At 44.4% G+C, this 19,490-nt stretch overlaps 2 protein-coding genes across 2 annotated transcripts; both read right to left on the bottom strand.

Moving 5' to 3' along the window:
• Positions 1-806: 806 nt before the first annotated feature.
• LOC306781188 (uncharacterized protein) lies at positions 807-8,440 on the bottom strand (the record flags this gene model as incomplete). Its single annotated transcript, XM_079273931.1, is given in 16 exon segments — positions 807-920; positions 922-1,661; positions 2,092-2,130; positions 2,217-2,312; positions 2,500-2,551; positions 2,753-2,800; positions 3,248-3,480; positions 3,579-3,636; positions 3,729-3,785; positions 3,881-4,002; positions 4,976-5,087; positions 5,869-5,984; positions 6,097-6,249; positions 6,455-6,589; positions 6,679-6,706; positions 8,309-8,440. Coding segments are annotated over 16 exon segments (2,235 nt in total).
• A 2,164-nt stretch (positions 8,441-10,604) lies between these two features.
• LOC306781542 (uncharacterized protein) lies at positions 10,605-17,506 on the bottom strand. The gene is made up of 17 exons (XM_079274434.1): positions 17,392-17,506; positions 17,202-17,232; positions 16,995-17,102; positions 16,770-16,876; positions 16,572-16,655; positions 16,383-16,485; positions 15,798-15,943; positions 15,638-15,706; positions 15,469-15,535; positions 13,805-13,986; positions 13,249-13,296; positions 13,111-13,156; positions 12,865-13,016; positions 12,709-12,777; positions 12,569-12,620; positions 12,364-12,471; positions 10,605-12,056 (listed from the first exon to the last, which is right to left on the bottom strand). Exons 1-17 carry the CDS (start codon positions 17,473-17,475, stop codon positions 11,077-11,079), a joined length of 2,436 nt encoding a protein of 811 aa, XP_079130560.1. The 5' UTR covers positions 17,476-17,506; the 3' UTR covers positions 10,605-11,076.
• Positions 17,507-19,490: the final 1,984 nt, after the last annotated feature.

Below are 19,490 nucleotides of genomic sequence, written 5' to 3'. Positions count from 1 at the left end.
GTTATCAACAACTAGTCAACCATCAAACTGTTAATGTTTACATGTGCAAGATATGAGATGAGGAGCATCTCGATTGCCTCTCTATGGCTCTCAACATGGCGACACAGGGACTGCGGCTCACAGCTCACGGTGCGAACGGTGCTAACAGGAAAAGTGCTGACAGAGCAAACAGTGTTTACCTGAGGGAGAACCAGACGGTGGGCACTACTCTTCTGCGATGACGCAACATTTTATAAGCCCCGATAAATCTGGACTTTTATACCAGCACTTGCAAAATGTGAATGGTGCAGTAATATTTAGTGTATTCGCTATATTTAGTACATAGCATTTACAGTATCTTACTATAAAACAGGTACAATATCATACACCAAAACATAGTGTCAAAGATTTTAAATTAATGTTTAGTCTGGGGCAAAAACTGTAGTAGTTAGGGTTAGTTCGTTTTTAGGGTGTTTTGTAGTTGTGATTACTGTATAATACACACTTTTCTAAAAACACTACACATAGATATTAAATACCATCTGCTTAGTGTTTGGGAGCTCTTTCCCAAGCTTCAGATAGGTTATCATTGTCCCATTTCCCATATCTCCACGATGTCTCATGAGTGTACTTATATACTGCAGCTTAACTCAGTGAACTGAAGCTGAAGCACACTGACGGTAATGCTGTTGTACTTTAAAACATCTTTAAAGTAAAAGGTACTGTTGAGGTAACTTAGCTGCCTTTGAGTCACAGCAAAAATACAATCAAATGTAAAGCAGTATATGCAATACGCTACATGTCCATGCAGAATGTCAAATATTCGTTCAACTTATTACCGGCTGCTCATTCCTAAACTGAAGCTTGGTCTTGTGCCATCGTCTGCTGTCAAACCCATTCCACATCACTGATCTTGTGGTTTGAGTCAGGACCGGAGGGAGGCGTGATAAGACAGGGCTGCAAGGGCACCGTTTCCCCACAGCCTTTGACTCCCACCCCAACACAGCTCTGGGACACTCCCGCGAGGCGTAAAACAGTTGTCCCCGTTGTGAACCCTGACAGCCGCCGTGCCAGAGCTCGGGATGCCATCCTTAGGCCCCCTGCTCGTTTCCGTCTGGCCGATGCAGTAGCCATTTGCCGAGCCCCGGCCAGTTCAGTCAGAAACCCCAGGCTCTGGGAGGGGAGGCTGTACACGTGAAGGCCGCGGAAAAGTTCTGGCAGCGGCCGCAAACCACCCGGAGGCTCGGGTGGGAGTGCTTCAAACTGCACCAACATGAACCGCTCACCGGCGCGACCCTGCAAATAGTCTGCTAGGACACAGCTCAGTGAAGCGGTAAAAACATCTCCACAGGGAGAAGAGCCAGCGCGGCGTCTTCCTTCCTCCTCTTCCTCCGTGTCTACGCTCCTCTCCCAGCTGCGAGCTCCCCATTCTTCAGCCCTTATCCAGGCGGCCTGGGATAGGACCAGCACCACTTTGCCCCCCTGCCTCTGCAGTCGGTTCAGTCTCGAGTGGAGCCAAGGCACGGGGCCCAGCGCGCCCAGCTCGGTCTGGCTCCACAGGTCCAGAGACACACTGAAGCCCAGGGCTTGGAGGGACGAGCCCAGGTGACTCATCAGCTCCGGCAAAGCCTGGTCGTCACCAGGTGGGTACAGCAACACCACGTGACCACCGCCCACAGCACCTGCAATAGAGGAGGGTTAAAACCTTTCAGAGAGTTTAAAGGAACAATTTGACATTTTCAAAAACACTTTCTAGCAGAAAATAGATATTACGTAGATATTACGCTCATATCTGTCTGCTGCTGGTGCCGGGAGATGGTTAGCTTAGCTTAGCACACACATTTGAAACAGAGTTAAATAGATGGCTCTGTCCAACACTTACAAAATCTTAATACCTGCAGGGAAGAGTTTGTCACACTAGCAGCTTATTATATAGCCACTAGAAAATATTCAGACTGCGAATGAGAATTTTAGAAAAAAGTGTGAAATTTAAACATGAGAACATCTTTATTCACACATCTCTACAAATGTATTAATGCAAATGTAACAGGATGAAGGCTATGTGAAAAATAGTGGTTGCCCAGTGTGAATTAGATGTCGGCTTTCTCATACCTTTAACATCATCTTCTTTCAACCATCTCCACATGTATCCTTGACGGGAAACAGAAGTAGAAAACGATTTATTTTTGCTACGGTGCTATTAATATCTAATGACCAACAGATATTTAAAAACTGACCTTTTAGGACCCCTTGTATAAGATAGGCTCCAAGTATGGCCAAACACATCAGTATTAGTCCGATGAGGAGTAAGAGGCTCCACCTCCACCGAGATGCTGGAAAATAAATGAATTATTAAGTCCCGAAGTCGATAAAAAAGAAGTTTCACAGACTTTGCCAAGTGTACAGAGAGTGTGTCACAACTTAGCCGCCACATTCTGATGAAAAGAAAGGTCGCTTGTTTTAGCTGATAACAGTTAAACATTAAACACACTTAATCTGGGCAATGATTAATGGTCTTACTTGTAAATGGACACTGGGGCTCTAAATATGACTCCATCCCATGTAGCCTTATCTTTAAAAAGAAGAGTGAGAGAGTTATGGTTAGCCCAGTATGCAGCGCAGGAAGAAGCAGTGGAACACATGTTTGCAATCGTGTGCCGGGGCCGCGGACACATCGGGCCTTTGGAGGTCATCTTCTCCTGGTCACGAGTAAGACACCAAAGGGCCTGATTGTATGTCAAGATTACATTCAATGTATCAAGACAAAGATCACCTGAAGACAAAGCAGCGGATGTGACGACACATTGAAGTCTCCTGCTTTCTGAAAAGAAAAAGTAAGAAATAAAAAGGAATGAATGAATAAATAATGACCAATAAGAATGTGGAGATGTATTATTATACATAAACAATAATGCGAAGCGGTGGTTCTTGGATTCTTTACTTTAAAGTAGTAATGCCACAATATAAAAAAATACTCAACTAAAGTAAACTTAAGTAAAAGTACATCAGCATTGTTGGAAAAATGTACGACGTTAAGTAAAAGTTGTCTTTAGCCAGAAAATGGTTATATTAAGTGTTGTGTTATTATATATTGGATTATTTTTTATTTATAGCTGTCACATAAATGTAGGGGACAACTCTGAAATGAGCACAAGTAGGACAATTAAAATGCAAATCAAAGCATGTACGGAGTACGTCTACTTTCCACCACAGAGGGTGTGACAGCTCGCAAAGAAAGCAAAAGTTTTGTTGTTGATGTTTTCTTTACCCAATAGCCACTGCGTGTTGCACTCCAGCCAGCGCGTCTGTCGCTGTGCAGTCTCTTCCTGGAGCCCGGCACCTCTTCACACTGGCCTCCTGCCAGGTCTTTCTTGCACAGCCTCACCTCTGCCTCCAATCTGCAGGGGGCAGTCACATTCCAGACCAGGCCTGGGCCAGCCTCCCTTATCCAGGACTCCTCCAGCGACACTGACACATTGTGCTGCATTCTTTCCAGTGCATCTGGGGAAAAAATAGAAAACAAATAGAAACATAGTTATGCTGTCAAATCATTTCCCATGCTAGTTGCTCTTAGGTTGACTTCAATGAAGGTCCTTCACCTCGTTGGTTTTTGAAAGGGCAGAATTCACTTCGAAGTGCCTTTCCCTTGCACCTTACCTGAAGAAAATAAATGAAAAACAAACTCCCAAATTAAAAAAAGTAAATAAAATACATATGTAGTCGTCTTGTACAATGGACATGTCGGCTACCTGAAGGCACAGGCATGGTGTAACACGGTTTGATGGAATTTCCCTCTTGCCTTCGAGCTGCAAAGGTTAAAAAGAAAGTTTAAGAGATATACCCAGACAACATTGGCTTTTGACTCATAGATGAGGTTGATATAAGTTTAGCATTGACTGACCCACGCAAGAACCGCTCCAGTTTCATTCAGAACCATCCTGCACTTGGACTCGTCATCAATGTTTTCAATTTGCAGGAGGACCACGTTTCTCTTATGATCAGTCACAGCTCGCAGTCTGGGAGCTGAGACATCAAGCATCAGGATTTGTAATTGAGCTTTTATCACTCTACAAGTATGTAGAACTCTTTTTGCTGGCACTGCCTTGAGCACGCTCTTCAGCATGCACACAATACACGTTAGTAGCGATGCATCGATTGGGAGACTCTGGGCCGATGCCGGTACCGATGTTTGAAATAACAATTTGGCCGATAGCCGATGTTGCTGTTACCTTGTTTTTGCTGTTGTTTATTCCCCTTTTGTGCAAGGGAAACAAAGACGCGTTCATGTAAAAGAAATGACTGAGCTGTTTCAAAATCATTCAGTAATTCATTACACTGTCTCAACCTTTTACAATAAACTTTCACATCAATAAGATTCTTTAAAAAGTGCTTCAAAAGCTCTTTTGGTGACTATACATCGACCGACTCAATGAGAAGAATGTTTCAGTACATGACCCAACAAAAATATTTGTTTTCTGAAACATGAATTAAATGTAATTAAACGTAAACGAGATTAGAAACAGAACAGTGTTTCCCACTCATAGACTATTTGGATCAGGTATGTTAATCTGTCTGAGAGAACAATGCCGTCCACGATCAATTGACCACCGGTAGTTGAGTAGTAGCTGCTTCATTTTTTGTTGACTGTGACAACGTTCTTGAAGCTGATCCGCCATCTGCAAATATCATCGTATTTGCCAATTGACCGATGGCAGTCCTCAGGCAAATATCGATACCGGTGTTCGGCCGATAAATCGGTGCACGCCGACATGTTAGTCTGTAAACATATTTATAAAACACTTCTTACCGTCACATTTCTTTTCAGTCCCCTTAAGGTTCATGGAGCAAACTGTAAGAAAGGAGGTTAATGATCAGCGACAATCGTAGTCAGAAATTCAGCGTGTCATTTTATTTACATCACTAAAAGTGTCAATCTGCGCCCATCACTTCCAGTCTGCAGGCAAACCCCACTCGACATTACAGCATTTCAACTCACCTTCTTCTAATGACGGGATTGTGATATTTTGTATGATGTTCGCTCCGTTTGAAGGTGCGTAGACGACGACCACAACTGGACTGCCAAACGTTGTTTTCTCTGTCAACAGCAGCTGCAGGAAGGAAATATATATGTGCAGCACATATTGTAAACTTTAAGGATTTGAAATCACTCAGTTAACAACAAACACACGAACAGATATTTTGGTAACTAGTCTTTCAGCACTTTAATAGATTTACACAGCGGTGGAAGAAGTATTCAGATCCTTTACGTGAAAGTACCAATATAAGCAAAATCTGTATTCAGTTTTGTATTTTTCTCTTATCTTATCTTTTTTGTGTCAAATTGGAAAAACAGTGATTTTAATTAAGACGTTTAGAGATGTCTCTTTGGTGGAACTGCAAACAACTCCGACATCTGATAAGTGCCCCAACCAGATACAGATCTTTTGGCCAAGAGCCGCGAGCTGAATTGTTGGTTTAATCTTAACAATGTGCTGCAGGCCTCAGCACTGGAAAGGAGATCAGCAACTCAACATTGCATTTTATCCACGCGGAAACGGCCCTATCTAGAGCCAGTATCTGGTTTGTCCTTTCTGGACTACTGTAAACATGGCAGCTGGATCCATGAAGAGAACCTCCTCAGTATGTAGAAATAAACCGCTCTTTAAGGTAACAAAGACACAACCATTCTTATTCTCAGGTTCTCACAAACTAAAATCAAACTAATTATATTCCTTATCTGCCAATAGATGCCCCCTAAATGCTGCATACTGTCCCTTTAAGCACCGTTCTTGAGTAAATCTCCATGGTTACGTTCCAGCACTGGCGATGAGTAAATTTATGAACAACAGAAACAACCACACCATGAGGTCATTTCCTCAGAACTGATACCTTGTGCGTGGGCTGTTGAAAAGAAGCTTGGTCTAAACCGGAGTAGCTTGATTTAAACTGGACGGTCTTGCAACAGTCAATGGAGCCTGGGGAACTGATGCACACTTTCACCAAAGCTGAAACACAGAGAGTACAGAAGAGGAATGGAAAAAGTAGAAAAAGGCAATCCGTCTCAAACAATGTGTGTGACTTTTAAGTGTGTTGTGGGTTGAGTGTGTGGCTCTATACCTCTTGGCTCAGGAAGCACGAAGTGACCACTTCCACCTGCCAGTTCATCCATGTCAAACCACTTCTCTTCATCATTATGGTCATCAGACTCCTCAGAAACCTCCCTTGTAGTCATCATTTCTGCACCTACAATCACAGTCAGTAAACAGTCTGCTACAGTGGAGAACACAACGTGTTAAGACCATAACGTCTGACAACTATGATTACAATGCAGGAAGCAACTGCTCAAGAGATGAGATGACCTGGCAGTTTATCAGCAACAAGGACATTTATTGTTGTAAGAAAAGACAAGAGAAGAAGTGGAGGTATGTCACCCTAACTGACCAAGTCAAAGACACAAGAGTTACGACAGAGCTACCTTGGATGGCGATGAGGATTTGCAGGTACGGTTCACATTCTTGTGTGGCTGAGCAGCGCAGAATCACTTTGAGCTGCACATGTGTAACGTTCACCGTATCGTCTGGATCGGGCAGAGCGGCAGCGAACGGAGAGGCTGTGGAAACAAAGAGCGTTTCTGCCTCAGACAAGCTGTGAGGTTTATTGCCGTGATATTAAATGCACTCGGGTTGATCGTGTCGCTACCTGAGCTCACGTGGCAGTCAGTCAAACCCTGAAGAAAGGAAAGTTGTGGATGAGAATTGAATGCAATCAACAAAATGGCCAAAAATGAAACACACCTCTTGAGTGGCACAGGTGTCAACCGCGGTGAAAGAGGTATTCAGATCGTTCACGTGACTAAAAGCAGCATTTTTAGAAATAAGGGTTCAAAACGGTTCTACCTGATAGCCTGAAGTTCTACTTAGAACCATTGTTATGAAGAACCCTGAAGACTAAGGGTTCCATTAAGAACCCCTTTCAACTAAAGAACCCTTTTTGGAAGAAAGAGTTAATCAGGGATTGTTGAAAGCATGAGTGTTAAAAGCCAACGCCCACAATCCAGCCAACAGAACCTCGAAAACTGTGGTTGTGAACCATGATTGTTGTGGGTTACGGTGCACCACATCAGACCCGGTCCTTTAGGGTTCTAGATGAAACCCGTAGAATATAAGAGAGTTCTCGGTAGAACCCCCTAGGTGGGTTCTAGATGAAACCCTTGACATATAATAGGGTTCCCGGTAGAACCCTCTCATTGGGTTCTAGATGAAACCCTTGGAATACAAAAGTTCTCGGTAGAACCCCCTGGGTGGGCTCTAGATGACACCCTTGGAATATAATAGGGTTGCCGGTAGAACCCTCTGGTTGGGATCGAGATGAAATCCTTAGAAAGGTGGAAAGGTTGTGTAGAGAACTTTCAGAGAGGCTTCTAGATGGAACCATTACAGCCTAGAAGGGTTCTGGGGGGAACCTTTCACAGATGGTTCCAGTTATGACCCTTTAAGTTGGGTTCTTGGTAGAACACTCTGAGACCGAAGCAGCGACACATTAAATGACTTTCAAATAAAAAGGTCAATGTAGTTTCATACTTGTGTTGATGTTAATGTTTTATGCTACTTCATATACTTCTACTTCATACGTGCTTATATGTATATTTGACGGTACACATGTTGAAGTTCTCTCTGGTTGATTTAACATCTCTGAAACAGAGAAAATTCCAGAACCAACAAACCTCCTTGGAAATAGAGTGGTGGAGTAAGGTGTCAGGCACGATAGTAAATAAGTAATGGACATGAAACTCTCTCTCGCTCTCTCTCTCTCTCTCTCTCTCTCGCTCTCTCTCTCGCTCTCTCGCTCTCCCTCTCTCACACAACATTTTGTTATTAAGTAATATTTATAAAGTAAAACTAGATCAACTCAATTATAAACGACCATTTGTTTGGATTTTTTTGTCACCTTCATTATAAAAGTCACCTTTTTATTATTTGACTTGGTGATTTTACAGGCCTATATATTATAAGTCGTTATAAAGTCTCTTTAAAGTACTCAATGGGTAAAACAGAAAATCTGTCAGCTGTCATCTGTAGTACACCACATTCTCGTTCCAGAAAGCGATCAGACTTGTATCCCGCTTTTGATAGTGTGGTATTTAAACCTTATCTTCATTCTATGATGATGCAGAACAAAGTGTTGAGATGGTGAGACATTAAGACAAAACAGATCATCAGAAACCTGAACGCTGTTATGATCAATTACCAGGTGTCACTGCCATTAATATGATCAAAAACAGGATACAACTCAAAACCGGGATGCTCGTGCGCATGCTTTGACTTGTTACCTCGGTACAGCTCAGTTCAGGTGCGTCTCGGTCGATCACCTCCAGCGCTCTTGCAGACATAAACAGCCAGAAGCGCAGCAGTGGAAGCAGCGGGACAGAAACACGAGGCGCCCGGAGGCGCGTAAGAGCCATTTCTTGGAGAAACAGCGTGGAAACAGGGGGATGTATCTCCGGCGCGCCTCCGCGGTTAGACCCCCCTCATCCGAAACTCAGAGAGTAAGAAGCCAGTTATCCTTAAATCTACTCAGCAGCACACAGCGTGGCAGGGATTTCCTCGGAGAACCCAATTGCCATGGCGTGTCCAACACCAAACTGCTGGGATGCACGCGCGGAACAAAATGCGCAGGAGCGTGGGTCGTTTGACAGCTCGGTATAGTTGGGCGTGTCGCAGCGCTACCTGCTCAGGTGGGATGGATGAAACTTGTCACCTGCTCAAGTTTCAGTTCGTGGAATGCGGATTAGCAAATAAATAACATTCAATGAGTCAGACCTAACAATGCAGTTGGTGTGGTCAGATTACAAATGTGTTGTTGCTAAAGAGCAGGTGTGTCGCAGGACTTCTTGGGATGACGAACGTTTATTAACAAAAAACTGAATCTGTGCGTGATGACGCCCACACTACCATACTATTTAGAATGACAGAAAAATATACAGTGTAGAAAAAAACATGTCAAGATATTCTGCTAAATCTAGTCGCATTCTGCAGTTCGCGAGCCAGCATGCTTTTCCAACTGTTCTGACCCACAATCCCCTGCGCAGCGGATATATATGAGCAAGAGGGTCAAAGTTCAAAATGCCATGTTATGAGGAAGTATTATGTCCCAACATTAAATGGATACCGCATACAACAGTACATACTTTGTAAGGGCAGGTGCATCATGCACTAAAAGCAGAAAGCGAAAGTATGCGGGTTTGGTTTGCTGTTTTGCAAACTGCATTGGATACACTATGTTTTGGGACAAGCTGTGTTATTTGACGCATTGGTGTGAGAATTTGTTGGGAAAGGGCATTATACCTGATGTCTGTTCACTGGTCCATCAACGCACACCAACATTATGTATGACCGTCAATCTCCATTTATTGCATTTAACCAAAACCTTCACAAAGAGAAAGTGCGTGGAGGTTCAGGTGATGTGTTGTCGTCATTTAACCTGCGACATTCTGGTTAGTGGGTCGGCTCATGAACTCTAAACTATACCTTTGCACCCAGTTATGAATACAGGCTGAATGTTTTCAGTTGGAGCGCTCAAGTTGAATTATTAACCTCTAATCAAGTGAATAAGTCAGTTAAGTCCACTGTTGCAGATTATAATATGTATTCTTTCTTATCTGCTGTACGTTACGGAGAACCTCCACCTGTGTTAACCGTGTGCCTGTGGTCCTTTGGCGTTAGCAACCATGAAAATGCAAAATCATTGTGGATCTAAAGTACATTTGGCTGTTTCCATGATGGCAATGTGCCAAATGGACCACACTCTAAAACTACAGTTCAGCTCTTTATTTTATGAGCCCATGTGATTAAACTGACCGACCGACAGTGATCTCTGTAGGGGATCCTCGCATTCAAATAGAGGCTGTAAAATGTTCTATTCTTGTAATAATTTCTCCCACTTGTGTTACTTGCGATTCACACCTTATATTTACATCATGATGTTGTTTCGTGAGCCCAAGAAAACGTCTGTGTTGCTTCATTAATCACATCAGAGGAAGTTACTGTCCTACCTAGAGATTGGTCTTCATTCAACTTGATGTTTTGGCAGGAATGTGACGTTCCGAGGTTTAGTCTACCGTGTATGACAGCAATCCCGTCAAGCAGGTCTCTCAGCTCAGAAGTCCGGAGTCGCATCAATGTTGTGATCATAACCAGTAGAACGTCTTTACGGGTTTAAGAAAACACGCGACGCTTAGAAAACAGAGACTCTGAATGCTGAAGAAAACAGATTCAGTTAAACACCGTTTAGTCTCGGCCATTGTTTGTCAACACATTTTTGTCATTTCCATTATTATAAATGAATCGTACCGTATATTAAAATGAATATATTAAAAAGCATTTTATTACCTTCCATACAAAATGTTTCAATGCCAATCAAATGTTTGCTAAGGAAGTGCAGCATGCTTGAAGGAAGAAACGTTGAAGGATTTATACTTTGTTTTTACGAGGTCGTATGTGTGCACATATGTAATAACAGGTCTTCTATAAAAGGCAATGGTAGTAGCACATGACCACGCCATTTAACTGGCAAATGGTCGAGCGCACCTGAATGCCAGTTGCTTAATCTTTCCACCTGTTGCTTCTCTCCCACTGGAAATACAGCTTATACAGCTTTGGCTCAACGTCCCCATTTATAAAATCCAAAGCAAATTTGCATGTTCCTGTATTCTGCAGTCATAACCCCGGATGTTAGTTCGCAAACATTAAATGCACCCATGAAGAGTGAGGTAGAATTTGCAAACAGATTTTCATATTGGTCAGCAGATTTACATACAGATGAGAAGACCGGTGTTCACTGTGGCTTCAGTCACAGAAGCACCGTGAGGAGCCTCTTTAAGGGCTAAATGCAGGACAGCATCTACCTATTCTTAACATGCAAAACGAGGAAACGCCATCATGCTTCCTTTAACATGATGGTGTCAACAATGAAAAGTTGTCCGGGAGCGATCGGCTCTGAGGCGCTCGCAGTGCAGCACCAGCTCCCGTGTCTCACGCACACGTATCGTGTTTCCAGCAGAACAAACGTTCGTCCCCGTCAGACACGTGAAACTTGAGATTAAAGTTTCTCTGCTCGCCATGGCGACTCGCGGAGAGGCTCCTGCTCTCTTGCAGCTCCTGGTCTTGCCAAGTTGGCTGCCAGCGGCAACTTGAGCCTGCTCCGAGTCTTAACCGACGGCGTGTTCAGCGGTGACGTGACGCCCGGCCCTTGCATTGTCTTTCCTCGCGTCTGCAGCAGCAGTGTCTGCAGTCTGTGCGTTAGCTTCTGTGCCAGCCATACTGACAGCACTTTAGACAGGAGTCTGGGCCAGCAGTGCCACCTGCATTTACCAGTTTCTGTCGGTCTTCTCATTCCACCCAGCTCCTGTATCAAACCCCTGAAATCCTGAGGTAAGCAGTACCGTGGGACCCCTCTGAAGGTCTTTGGGATGTCCCTTCTGTGGCAAAGGCCCTGGAAGTAGACAAGGCCCACTCCTTGACTGTTGCCCTCCTGCAGCGCCCCCTCTAGGCAGGCCAGAGCAGCCGTAAACAACGGCGCTATCACCGCAGAGGGCTCTCTCTGGATGTTCCAGTCTTTATCATCGCATAATTTCACACATCCTGCAGCTTTCTCTTTTGTGCATTTCCCCAGTCTTCTTCCTTTTAATTTCAAATCCTCTTCCACCTCTACTCTTATTGTCTCACGCATCACCTCTGCTCTGCTGTAATCTTCCATTTTTCTCTCATTCTTATCCACGTTTCTCTCCTCCCTCCACTTCACATAGGTCTTCGTGGCTTCAGGACTCCAAATAATCAGCACTTTTCCTCCTGCCTTACGCACCGCTTCCCACTGCCCATACATCCAGGGAAGTGGACCCAGATCTGCTACTCCAGTCCCAGTCCCAGCCTGCGCTTTTGAGCTTTGGGCCCACAAAGCCATGTGCACTTTGGCACTGAGCTCTCCCTGCAGGATTGAGGCGAATGAACACGCAGCAGAGATGTGGGCTGACTGCTCTGATGAGCACACCAACAACACTGGCTCCTGGATGGAGAGCCAACCTGGAGACATGGGAAAAGACGGGGGAGAAGAAATAAGAAGTAAACCTAATTAATGCTTGAAATCGGTGCCGCGGAATGGGAGACTTTAAAGGGTCTCTGGTGTTTGGAAACACTACATCCTTCGTCCACAGGCACCGCCAAAATCAACTCTCAGTGAGAGTTCCTTGTAGTAGTTTTAAGATTGTAAATTTAGCAAAGTTGCAACCAGGCGCCAATCAAATAAATCCAACAGCGGATTTGAAATGATTCATAACCCGAAGATGCAGAAAATGCAACCACTCAAAAACACAGAGGCAACAGAACCAACCTGCAGCTCCACTCTTGGTGAGACGCTGGATCGCAATTCCCAGTAATGCAACAATAACCACAAACACCAACGCTGCCACGGCATACATGCCACGTCTGTAGTGCGTGTCTGGAGAAACAGAGAAGTGTGTGTTTAGTCTTTGCAGGAGTTGTGTGTTCGTGACACGGTACACACGAGATGGTGTGTGTATCTTGAGTCGACTCACAGTCCGGACAGAGAACTCGCCGACCGCGACGAGCAGGATCTGACTGCCACACCTGCAGGAGAGCAGATGGAACGAGTGAGAGGAGAGAAAAGGTAACGCACTACGTCAAGAAACAACTTTCTCTCAGGCGTGCACTTCACCTGCACACACGGCTTCTCGGCAACAAAGTGAAGAGGCACATTCATCGTGGTTTCAGCAGAATTCCCTTCCTGTAAAAAATGGATTAGAAGAGTCGCATCAGTCAAATCTTTCTCTCTCTCTTTGTTTTCTCTCTCAAACACACGACGCATGCTCACCATCGTCACAGAGTGGACCCGCCCCACGGGCCTACATCCCCTCTGATTGAGGACACAAAGTTGAGCTGAGAACTTTGCAGGAACAGAAGAGGTGAGATACACAAACACACTCTGCCTGCCCGGTGCGATAGTCACCTCCCACGAGGACATATCTGTGACGGACAAGGAGACGCAGCGTCAAGAGACGGCAACAGACGAGATACATTGAGAAGAAAAAAAAAAAAAACAGCATCCTGATCGACTCACCGGCATAGAACGGGCAAGAGATATGATGGTTGCCTTGTAGAGAAAACTGCATGAAAGAAAACATAAAAATGATATTCTGCAACTAAAACATGGGCAACTGGACTTGTTTCAATGTAAGCACATTTGGCTGATTCTCACCTGCACACACATCTGAGGGTGTTTGTCCACCGCAGATGTGTTATATACCTGTTGAGGAGACACAGTGGGTGTTTAGTGATTTAAATCTGGAGTCCGTCCTCATCTCGACATCAGTCTTTCACGTTACTTCACCAACAAAAGTGAGCCAAATGCTTTGACGAAAAAAGAAATCTATCACCAATACCACAACGTAGCCTTATTTTTTGTGCGTTTTCCTACTAAAACCAGCAACACGTCGCAGTTTCACCGTGTTACATGCATACAGTCATTTCAAAATAAACGTCAGTCTTCACAGGAAACCACTCAGTTAGGTTTAGGCAACAAAACTACGATGTCAGGTTGAGGAAAAGATCAGCGTTTGGGTTGAAACAACTCCTGTGCTGTGACTGAAATACGCAAGTTACATGACAAATAAATCAGCGATGACTTCTCGTTTCACAACAGCGCTTTCCTGGCTGAAATAATGCAGCTTGTTGGACTCATCCACCTCGTAGGAATATCTACGAATGCCGGATGAGACCAGCCTGAATACCAACAGCAGTCAGGCTAAACCCACCAGGTCTGGCCCGTCGCCCGTCTCCTCCAGGGTGGAGTTGAGTACAGGTGTGCAGAGGCGCTCGTGTTGCCTCCAGCAGAGGGAGGCAGAGATCTTCAGGTCACTGGCAGAGCACAGCGAGCTCCACGTCAAACTCGACTCATGCAGCGTGACTTCAGAGGAGAGCCAAATATCTCTGACATCTGTTGAGGCAATGTGGACACGGATGACTACGACAACATGCCCGACTGTGGTTGCGGTAAAAAAACCAACATCAATGATAAGAATACTGCATCGTAGCAAACAGTGTCAAACTGATACATGACAGTGTGAACGCGTGCTTTTTAAAGGGGCAGTTGCCCCAATTTAAAAATAATTCTCTCTCAATCCTTCTGGTGCCGAGCCATGCAGATAGTTGTGCTTCTATGTGCTGACGTTTGGGGATGTTCGTCTCTGAAACTTCACCCGCCATCACAGAACAATCCAGGTGAATGGAATTAAAGAGAACAATGGGGGAAATAAATCATGCTTATTCACTGTATCGCCGATAAGATAAGAGGATCTAATCTTATCGGCTCAGTAAATATGAAGCTACGGCCGGGTGACCGGTGGCTTAGCTTATCATTGAAATGTGGTTAGCCTTGCTCTGTGTGACGGGGTTATGTCCTGGAACCATTTCTTCGCCCGGACAGAGCCTTTGAAGAGCCATGCTGGCCATTTCCCTCAGTCTTCGTGCTAAGCTAACTTCATTCACTGCTGTAGCCTTATATTTACTATACAGATACAAGATCTTCTCTTACTCCTCAAACTCTCAGCAAGAAATTAAATAAGCCTATTTCCCAAAATACGGAACTATTCCGCAAAGTTAAATGTAAAAAAATGAGATTTGAATGCCGCAACAGAACCAGTGTCCTCTAGTTCCACTGACATGGGAATAGTTCAGTGAACAATGGACCCATGAGGTCTTTGGGTTTTCTCAAATGTAATTTTCAGTGCAATAAGTTTCACAAAGTTCTCTCCACCTGTACGTCATAAAACCTTCACACATATTAAAGCAGAACAGCCTGCATGGCTAGATGCAACACGGTAGAAATGCCTTTGTAATTTCGGTGAACGGACCCTTTAAAAGTAGCAATTTTCAACAAATGATTTTCTCATAATATAATACAACTATAATGAATTCCTATATATCTCATCTAGCTATGTTCTCTTCCTGATGTCTTTTTGAAAGTGTAGCAAAGAGAAAAGAGACTCCGGCTTGTTTACAGTACACAACATATGAGACGTACAGTAAGCTGTATGACCAGCAGCGCCGCTTTCAGGCTCATTTTTTGGAAAAGCAACTAAACGGGTCCCATTTAAAAACGCTGCTCAGGTCACCAAACACGGCTGAAGGCCAGTTCCTGCTCATTTCCCGTGTTTTTCCTGTCGTGCATCATACAGCAACATAAAGAAATGCCATAAGGAGTAAATGATAGGGTTATGAACTGTTACAAGATCTAAAACTGGTTTTGTAAAAGCCTGCCAGCCTCCACCCAACAGACGGAGGGGAATACCAGTTTACTTTTTCTGAATCATGAGTTTCTCAGTCATCTATTAAAAAAATAACTGTGGTCAAATGTCAGAAATTCCCCACAAGATGTTTTTATTTTCAATCTGACATGAATCATCCGTCACACACTCACCTGATAGGCTCTCATTTTCAAATGGGCACTTCACATGTCGCCTGGAATCTGTGCGGGCGTAATATACCTGTGAATGCAGACAAAACATGCACAGACATGACAAAAACATGAATATTTTACCATTAAATTATTTTGCCTGTACAGAAAAATACATAAGAGCTTAAAGTACCTCCACACACACACAGGGCAGCAGGTAAGGGACGTTAAGAAGAGCGAATCGAGACTGAGACGGATCAATCTGAAAAAAACAACATACAAATATGTTAAAAACCCTTTTATTATGTACAAATAAAAGCACACGTGCAGATAAATGTGCCTCTGGTACTTGCAGTAATTTGGGGGGAGTCCTCTGCACTGCAGGCCTTTCCATATTTCCGGTGACACCATCTGGTGTGAACTTTGTCTCCGGCCTCCACAGTGACAGAGATGGATTTAGACGACTGGTTCACAGACAGATCAAAGTCTGGTATAGGATCTAAGACACACACACACACACACACACACACACACACACACACACACACACACACACACACACACACACACACACACACACACACACACACACACACACACACACACACACACACACACACACACACACACACACACACACACACACACACACACACACAGGTCAAAACATACAGGCGGGTGACGCATCAAAGGAAACAACTTGCACAAGTGGGTGTAGTTGTGAAACACAAGTGTTTTTCTCAGGGTAACAATGCTCCCATTCACAGGCCATGACTGATAAGCACGATAAAGAGTACGCGAATCATACGCTGCAGCCTTTGCGAGCAGCAGATTTCTGACAAAAGCAAAGGAAGAGCAACAGACAGGCAGACAGGAAAAATGAAAGCAAAGAGGTGAAACGCGAGGCCTGATGCCGGGAACCCTGCAGACGTTATTACCTGGCACTGTGTAACTGACACTGCAGCTCCGTGATGTCGTGTTGAAGGACGCAGAAACAACAGCCCTTGCTTCAGCCCCGACACACTTATGTACCAGCTCCCACTGTCAATAAATAAATACACCATCATCGTGGGAATCGTCTTCAAAGCAGGATACGTGCGAGTCTGAATCAGGAGAAATCATCTTACCAGAGCTACAGAACTGTTCCCGCCGCGTTGCCGCGCGACACCCGTGCACTTGACGCGGTTGTTTCCCTTTCTCTCATTGAGACACTAAAAAAGAGAGAATAGAGAAAGAGAGATGACACCATGTTCCACCTTCTTGAGCTACTCTGAGCTGTATGCTCGTCATGAGAGTTTACATGAGTTTTTGGGGCAGGTGCAAACCTTTATTTTGTTTTTCTTATTCTTTAATAAGATGGGTCTAATTAGCTCTAATTCTCCCATCAGTCCTGATGTTGAGAGAATTTCAATCTTCGGGGCTTTGCAGAAGTCTGGAAGAAGGCAGTGTGACATGTCAGACACGCCACAATGACAGCTTTAGAGATGATGAAATGTGCTCCATCAAATGACAAAGAAATGGACTTTGCAGCTGCGGGTCTGACTCCGTACCATCAGCCTTCATCCAGACACGGACGGTGACACATTCAGAGTAAATGTCCCTGGAGGTCGGGGTCAGGACCGGGGTCAGTTTCACAGGACAGCTCCCCTCATCGTGATCTGTACAGAGAGGTGAGGAGCATCAGTACAGCGGCAGACACACATGGAGTCACCGCTATGGTGACTTCATGTGATGAGATACCAAATTACAAAACGTACCATCTTGGATCCCACTTCCTTCTTCCTTCAGCTAAAGCAAATTCAAGATAAAGACAGTGAGTGGCTTATCTGGTTAAATACCATCAAATAAATAAATAAGTTGAGGAAATGTCAAACATTCACATCTGCATATGGATTTTACTCGCTATTTATTTGTCACATCTTTAATGAATCACTGTGTTGAACTCACGTGACATATGGTACATTCCAGCAGCAGTGGAAACACCACGACGGCAACAAATGCCAGCGCGGTGCCAAAAGGTCGAAAACACATTTAACGTCAAAAGAGGAAACGTTCCCACAACGTAAATCCAGGCTCGTGAGCCCTGCACAAGCGGTCCATGAAGCAGGTTTTCTGCAAAAACGTGCAGAATATCCTCCTGAGTTCAGCCGGTAAACACCGGAGCGCGACAGATATTCAGATTCTTCTTCTCTAGTTCTGCCGAACACGTTGAGTCAGTTTGTTAGAAAACACATTGTTTCGTGAGTAGTCGCGCTCACCTCAGCGCCGCCTCGCGATGAGGTTTTACCTGCCTGAGGAAACAACAGAAGAGAAAGAAATACTCCCACGGGAACCTGTGGCGCTCGACAGCCTCTCAGGTCATACTTGTGAGGTTTCCTTTTGTAAGAGAACGTCTCCTCAAGAGCGCGTGCGCGCGCACGCACGCGCACGCACACGCACACGCACACACACACACACACACACACACACACACACACACACACACACACACACACACACACACACACACACACACACACACACACACACACACACACACACACACACACACACACACACACACACACCTCCTACCTTCAGTCATAAATACAGTGACCGTAAACAAATGTAAAAATATCAAGTATTTATAAAATTAAATATGGTATTTACCTCGTTGAATGTGACACTGGGGGTTCTATTATGCCCTAAAATATGACAGCGTTCTCTAAGGGGCCCTTACAGTAGAGAAAACGAGATGAAGTAACCGCTAATTGGAGAAAACGTGTGCAATTACCTGAAGGGTGCCCTTAATTGGAGAAAACATGATGATGTGCCCTCTTGGGTGGCCTTCTAATTGAGAAGATGGGATGCGGTGCTTTATAGGCTGCCCTGCTAGAAAACCTTCAGTGTGCCAGTGCACTTTTCATTTTTTTGCAGCCAAAAGGTTGTTGGAGCCACATAATCAGATGCATAAGTACATCTGGACAGAGTTGAGATGTGATTCAACCTCCACCGTGAAGACAAAGGAACACTCAAAGCAACTCGGGAGAAAAATGTGACTGAAAAACAAACGTCGGTGGACGGATACGAGAGCATTTCCAAGTCAGCAAAACTCCACTTGGACTTAAAACTTAAGAAATATAACGAGAATGGCACAGCTGCAAATCCACCTACAGTCAGCCGCCATGAGAACAGCCGGAGTGCAGAAAAGATTGCACTGCTTGTGCTTGATCAATTCGTTGTGGTGTGACCTAAATTATCTGATCGTGGTTTCTTTCATCCATTAGATAGAATCTCATCACCACACACGGATAGAAACAGTCTAATTCCTGGTATGTGTACGCATACCTGGCCAATAGGTATGCGTACTATTGTGTGTGTACAGAGCAGATGTTGGGAGCTACAGTTAGAACGGAGAGCTGGAACAGGGCTTTGGTAGAAAAACAAAATCAGGTTACCAGAAGGTAAGGTCAGAGGCTCCTGTGTTAAGAGCGTCGCTGTCGAAACCACTGATGATTATCAGTTGTTTCCAGTCACGCGGAGCGTTTTCGGGACAGGAAACAAGGCATCGTTTCTCAGAGGGGAGTCGTTGTGGATGCAAATATGAAGACATAGATGTTGTGGTGAGTAAGTGTTCCAGTTGGGGGATCGTCATGGTACTCGGAAAGATTGACCCAAAAAAACCCCTCTGGTTTGGGGAGAGGACATTCTCATTGGTTATCTCAACAAATGAGCTGATGTAGCAACTCAAACAGTCAGTCAGCTCATGGGACGTGCAGTTAAAATGGCAGTAAAACGTAGTGACACAAAGGCCCTTCCTCTTGTTTGAGTGCATTTGTCTTTGTTTGACTCTTTAAGATTTGAACTCTGGGATTATTATAAATCAGGTAACAAACACCTACTTAGGGGTATGAAGAAGAAAGCCTGTGGGGGCTGAGCAGGGTGTCACACATCCACAAGGTGTCAGATGCATCCAACACACACCGTCTCTACTGTTAATATAAAAGAGGAAGTTCACTTCAGTATCAGAGCGATACAGCGTAATACATCTGGAGAGGCACTCATGA

The sequence above is a fragment of the Melanostigma gelatinosum genome, assembly GCF_949748355.1.
Source record: "Melanostigma gelatinosum genome assembly, chromosome: 8".
NCBI classification, from domain to species: Eukaryota; Metazoa; Chordata; class Actinopteri; order Perciformes; family Zoarcidae; genus Melanostigma; species Melanostigma gelatinosum.
The sequence above is the reverse complement of the archived record's forward strand: the minus strand, read 5'-3'. Positions and strand labels throughout refer to the sequence as shown.

Coding starts and splice junctions, on each gene's coding strand:
- LOC306781542 (XM_079274434.1), bottom strand. CDS start 17,475: ATGTGTTTTCGACCTTTTGGCACCGCGCTGGCATTTGTTGCCGTCGTG. Junction 17,103..17,201: donor AGGAAGTGGGATCCAAGATG/GTACGTTTTGTA, acceptor CTCTCTGTACAG/ATCACGATGAGGGGAGCTGT. Junction 16,486..16,571: donor GGAACAGTTCTGTAGCTCTG/GTAAGATGATTT, acceptor ATTTATTGACAG/TGGGAGCTGGTACATAAGTG.